This window comes from Clupea harengus, chromosome 20 (genome assembly GCF_900700415.2).
Source record: "Clupea harengus chromosome 20, Ch_v2.0.2, whole genome shotgun sequence".
NCBI lineage: Eukaryota > Metazoa > Chordata > Actinopteri > Clupeiformes > Clupeidae > Clupea > Clupea harengus.
Genome location: NC_045171.1, coordinates 20,625,225 through 20,631,786, shown reverse-complemented (window position 1 = coordinate 20,631,786; position 6,562 = coordinate 20,625,225). Strand labels below are relative to the sequence as shown.

General features: G+C 47.3%; 1 protein-coding gene across 1 annotated transcript; it reads left to right on the top strand.

Moving 5' to 3' along the window:
- Positions 1-461: 461 nt before the first annotated feature.
- Positions 462-6,336, top strand: LOC122128554 (zinc transporter ZIP13-like; the record flags this gene model as incomplete). Its single annotated transcript, XM_042702761.1, has 8 exons — positions 462-663; positions 1,073-1,197; positions 3,230-3,307; positions 3,622-3,711; positions 4,776-4,826; positions 5,410-5,542; positions 5,814-5,913; positions 6,118-6,336. Coding segments are annotated over 8 exons (855 nt in total), but the record flags the coding sequence as incomplete, so codon positions are not given.
- Positions 6,337-6,562: the final 226 nt, after the last annotated feature.

Below are 6,562 nucleotides of genomic sequence, written 5' to 3'. Positions count from 1 at the left end.
GACATTGTGTTAATACACAAGGGTGTGTCGCTCTCTCTCTCTCCCTCCCTGTCTCCTTCTCTTTCTCTCACACACACACCCTATCCCAGACAGTGAAAAGTTACATTTTGTGTCTGTGTGTGTCTGTCTGTCTGTACGTGCATGTGTGTGTGTGTGTGTGTGTGTGAGGAAATGGCAGGGCAGTACTCCTCTCTTTCAGGTGTGTTTCCATGGTGTGTGTATTTATGTGTGTGTGTGCACAGTGTGTGTGTGTGTGTGTGTGTGCGCACTGTGGAGTGAAAGGGACTCTTAGAGAGGGTGTCGGGGTCTGAAAGGTTTTTCTTTCATTCACAAATCAAAGCCGCACTCAACTGGAACATGAGGGTCTGTATGAAAGCGCAAGGGGTGTGTGTGTGTGTGTGTGTGTGTGTGTGTGTGTGTGTGTGTGTGTGTGTGTGTGTGTGTGTGTGTGTGTGTGTGTGTGTGTGTGTGTGTGTGTACATTTCCTATTTAATGTGCCAGTCTACTGGACCAAATGTCATGCTAATGACTCTTCTCTGTGTGTCCTGTGTATAGCTGGCTGTCAGAAGCTGAAGAGGCTGTTGAGCTTTGCCATTGGTGGTCTCCTTGGTGACGTGTTCCTGCACCTCCTTCCTGAAGCCTGGGCCCACTCCTGTACTCCAGGTCAGCGCCTTCTTTCTTTTTTTTCTTTCTTTCTTCCTTTCTCTCTCTTCTCTGCTCTTCTCTTCTCTCTTTTCTTACTGTTGTGTGTCGTGTGCTCTCTGTCTGTCTGCTGGTGAGTTTATCCTATACCACCGGGAAGACAGCTGTTGTCATTCACATACTATGTTCTCTCTCTCTCTCTCTCTCTCTCTCTAAAATTCAAAAGAAGCTTTATTGGCATGGCCATAACGTTGTACAGTATTGCCAAAGCATTTGGGTTGGGTGTATAATGTGTGATTTATATAAAACAACACGTATATCTATACACAAGATACATCAGAAGGGGAAAGGGAGAAGTGGGAACAGTAATAAAAATACATGATTCTCTCTCTTTCTCTCTCTCCTTCTCTCTCTCCTTCTCTCTGTCTAGAAAGAGGTTATGAGCATCACTACCGTAGTCAGGGGTTGTGGGTGCTCCTGGGACTGATGTCCTTCCTGCTGCTGGAGAAAATGTTCCCTGATGAGGACACCCCCAACGAAACACCAAGAGTCACTGTAAGACACACACACACAGACATACACACACACACACAGACATACACACACACACACACACACACACAGAAACACACACACAGAGAAACACACACACAGAGACACACACAGAGACACACACAGAGACACACACAGAGACACACACAGAGACACACACAGAGACACACACAGAGACACACACAGAGACACACACAGAGACACACACAGAGACACACACAGAGACACACACAGAGACACACACAGAGACACACACAGAGACACACACACACAGACGCACACAGACAGACACAGACAGACACAGACAGACAGACACAGACAGACAGACAGACAGACAGACAGACACAGACAGACAGACAGACAGACAGACACAGACAGACAGACAGACACACACAGACAGACACAGACAGACAGACAGACACAGACAGACAGACAGACACAGACAGACACAGACGCAGACAGACACACACACAGACACACACACAGAGACAGACGCAGACGCAGACGCAGACGCAGACGCAGACGCAGACGCAGACGCAGACGCAGACGCAGACAGTTCTCTGTAAGCCCTGAATGTTTGTAGTGTGTGTTGCTGAAATGGCCACCAGGGGGAGCTCTAGCCTTTTTCTCAGTCACCCGTATTAGCTGATGTCTGGTTCATTGGTTCATGTTGCCCTGTCTGTGTTGTGCTCTGCTGTAGTTTGCTGGTGTGTTTACCAGTGGAATTGTGCAGAAATGCTTGTTGAGCTCGAAGAGGTGACGACACACAAATGGGGCATCACCCTTGGAGGCTTACACACACACACACACACACACATTAGAGGGTGGATCGGGCCGAATTTTTCTGTCCAAGCCCGGCCCGCGTCTGACAGAGTAGTGCCCGAGCCCGGCCCGAGACCGACAGCCATTCAAATATTTTGTCCGAGCCCGACGGAGTCAATGTCTCAACTAATACTAATGACACATTTACGTACGTTTTTTACGAATAGCCTGCCTTTATTAAACTCGGGCATCAACAGATAAATGCACTTGCTCACACAAACAAGCGCTGTTAAACGCACAAGCGCGCACAAGAGGGCAAATAAGCATATTTAAATTAAATTATTCAAATTAGCCTACACATTACACACGCCAGGCATCTGCTATGCCTAAATAAAACTCACGGTATATGCTACTCCAGAGGAGGCACAACAAGCTAATCGTACCATTTGAAGATCTTTTTTTTTTTCTTGAAAACGTCGTTATAAAACTATCTACATAGTCCAACCATCGAGGTTTAATCCATGTTGTTGTGGAGAAAGAGGATGGCATCAATCATATTTCATTAAAACTTCACACTTCTTACATTGGACATATCCAACAGCCTCATTATAATCCGCATCGACTACTAAGCAGAAATATCTCCATGCAGTAGATTACCCTTCGTTTAGTATCGTTTAAAACCCTCCAGATGACCGTTTGTTTTTAACTACCTCCATGATGCCTGTAATCACGTTGTCACAGCTAGGACATGAACAAATTCCCGCCACAGGAAGAAGTCTGTTATCTTAAATGTGATTTATGTTAACTTCTGCATTATGTAAGGCAGACACGTTGACTTCACGACTTATTAAGATATTTTAAATATGGAATGTGGCCTGGCCTGGCCTGGCCCGTGGGCTTCCTATCTATCTATATGTCTGTCTATATCTAATTCTCTATAGAAGGGTGTGTGTGTGTGTGTGTGTGTGTGTGTGTGTGTGTGTGTGTGTGTGTGTGTGTGTGTGTGTGTGTGTGTGTATATGTATGGGTATATACACACATATATACCCGTCTATCTGTATCTAATTCTATGTCTATGTCTATCTATATCTACATGTCTATCTATATGAATCTTTCTTTGGGTTATTAATTTGGGTTATTGTTGTTACACCGACACAGGAAGCAGCTGCACTCACACATCAGTGCTCTCTCTCTCTCTCTCTCTCTCTCTCTCTCTCTCTCTCTCTCTCTCCCCCTCTCCCCCCCCTCTCTCCCCCCCCCCAACCCCCTTCAGGCTTCGTCTCACAGTAACGGCTTCTGTCATGACACCAAAGCAGCTTCCTCTCACCTGCAACCACCAAAGAAGATTAAGGTGAGACACACACTCACACACACTCACACACACACATACGTCCTTGCATACACGCCTTGTCTTTCTCTCACATGAAGTCATAATATGGTACAATATACGATGGAATACGGTCCCAGTCCCTCACATGAACACTCACATCCACCTGAACACATCAGTGTTGCATTCACACACACACTCCCATACATACGGTACATACATAAACACACGCATATGTACTTATATTGTCTCACTCCCGCCTGTACACACACTGTGTGTGTGTGTGTGTGTGTGTGTGTGTTCTAAGATGGTGTTAACGTGCCTTGTTTCTCTCCCAGATCAGTGGTTATCTGAACCTCTTGGCAAACTGCATAGATAACTTCACTCACGGCTTGGCTGTTGCTGGGAGCTTTCTAGTCAGCAGAAAGGTGAGTGGACACAAAACTGTGTGTGTGTGTGTGTGTGTGTGTGTGTGTGTGTGTGTGTGTGTGTGTGTGTGTGTGTGTGTGTGTGTGTGTGTGTGTCACAGCCCATCTGTCCATCTGCATACCTGACTGTCTGCACATCTGGATGTCTGCTTCCGAGTGTGAGTCCGTCTGTGCGTGCGTGTGTGTGTGTGTGTGCGTGTGTGTAGCTTGTCTGTGTTTGGAAATGATGTCTGGTGTCTGAGGGGCGTTCAGACTCTTCTGATAGTTATTGTGTTCATGAACACCCTGTGAGTGCAGCTGAAATAGGACTGGGTTCACTCACTCACTCACTCACTCACTTATATACCCTCACCCCTGCATGCATGCACACACACACATGTACTCTTTCACGCCTCACACACACACTGGCTGATATACGTAGAGACATCTCTCTGACGAGGTTATTTGAGTTGGGCTGTGCTTGTGTAATGTGTAATGTGTAGTGTGTGTGTGTGTGTGTGTGTATTTTAGCAATACATTTTGTGCTTCCTCTAAAACTCCCACACGGCTCATGCTGTCAGCCTTATGCTTGTCCACCTGGACCTCCAACACACACACACACACACACACACACACACACACACACACACACACACACACACACACACACACACACACGTGTATATATATATATTTTCACACCTCACATGACCAGGCTCTCCTCGTGGATCTGTATAATAAAGTGCCACTGACCCTGTTAACCCTTTATCTGCTGGAATGAGAATGAGTGAGTTTGTGTGTGTGTGTGAAAGAGAGAGACTTACTGTTGGGGTGTGTGTGTGTGTGTGTGTGTGTGTGTGTGTGTGTGTGTGTGTGTGTGTGTGTGTGTGTGTGTGTGTGTGTGTGTGTGTGTGTGTGTGTGTGTGTGTGTGTGTGTGTGTGTGTGTGTGTGTGTGTGTGTGTGTGTGTGTGTGTGTGTGTGTGTGTGAGAGAGAGACTTACTGTTGGGGTATGTGTGTGTGTGTGTGTGTGTGTGTGTGTGAGAGAGAGAGAGAGATATACTGATACTGATCTGCTCTCTGCAGGTTGGGTTTCTCACCACCATTGCCATCCTGCTTCATGAGATTCCACACGAGGTGAGCAAACAAACAAACAAACAAACAATGTCCAACCTCTCCCTCTTTCTCTTTCTCTCTCCCCATCCCTCTTTCTCTCTCTCATCCCTTTTTCTCTCTCTCCCTCCATCCCTATTTCTCTCTCTCTCTCCCATCCCTCTTTCTATCTCCCATCCCTCTTTCTCTCTCTCTCCCATCCCTCTTTCTCTCTCCCTCTCTCTCTCTCCCCATCCCTCTTCCTCTCCCTCCCTCTCTCTCCCCATCCCCCTCTCTCTCTCTCTCTCTCTCTCTCCCATCACTGTTTGCTCTTCCCCCATGCTATCTTGCTTCCTCTTTCTGTGTGTGTGTGTGTGTGTGTGTGTGTGTGTGTGTGTGTGTGTGTGTGTGTGACCAATGCTGTGGTGTTGAGATGCTTAGTGAGGTGTAAACTCTCGTGGTGATCAGTTGTCTGCTCTGAATTCATGATTGCTCTTCTCACCTGAACTCAAGGCTAACTACATATTTGCTGTGTGTGTGTGTGACTGACTTTATGACTGTGTGACTGACTTTTGTTTTACTTGTGACTTTTGTGTCTACGTACGTGTGTGTGTGTGTGCGTGTGTAGGTGGGTGATTTTGCCATCCTCCTGAGGGCGGGCTTTGATCGCTGGAGTGCCGCACGCATGCAGCTCTCCACAGCACTGGGCGGAGTCCTGGGGGCCTGCTTCGCCCTCTCTGCCCAATCACAGCGTGGCGCAGGTGGGATGACACCTCTGATTGGGTGTCCAGTTTGTTATGTCACTGAGATCTCTCAGGAAGTTTATTAGTTCTGTGTGGCGTCTGTAAAATCCATCAGAATATCAGCTTTTCCCACCGCACAGCTGAGAGAGCTGAGAGGTAGCCAATGAACCAGTTAGCAGGTTAGCATTGGAGAATGGTTCTGACCCTATCTCAAGGAACCAGTTAGCAGGTTAGCACTTATCAACTTTGTTCCCCCTGCCGCCCCTGTGTTCTCCCTCCCCACCTCTAGAGAGCGCCACTGCCTGGATCCTGCCCTTCACCTCCGGGGGCTTCCTCTACATCGCCCTGGTGAATGTGGTACCTGACCTCATGGAGGAGACTAATCCCAGGTAACCAGAGAGACGCACTGCATTCTGCGTTAGATCCAATGAGATGGGGAAACAAACTCCCAGTCATCTGTTGGCTGTGTCTAATATGTGTGTTTGTAAATTCATGTGTAAAATGTATAATTATCTGTGTGTGTATATTTATATCTGTGTGTGTGTGTGTGTGTGTGTGTGTGTGTGTGTGTGTGTGTGTGTGTGTTTCTTAAGGCAGTCCCTGCTGCAGATCCTGCTGTTGTGTTGTGGCATTGCAGTCATGGCCATTCTCTCAGCTGTCGTCGACTGACCCCCCCCCCACCCCACCCCACCCCCCATCAGCCTGGCCTTGAGCCCAGCGGAAGAGCGCCCTCCACTGGACACAGACTGAACGCCGATGTCTTCTGATGCTATTAAAGCTTTAAAGACTCAGACTGAAACAGCAGCTGCAGCTGCAGCAATATAAAAAAACCCACAAGGGTTAAAGGTTAAACCAGCCAACAATCACAAGAGCAAGACAATCAAAAGCCTTCTTCGCACACACACTTCTCGTCTTCCTCACAGAGAAACTGCCCAAAGAGAAACTTTTTTGAGACGCTCCGAGACCTGTTAGGACACACACACACACACACACACACACACACTGACTCAGTCACTCTCTGTTCCTTACGCTTGTTTC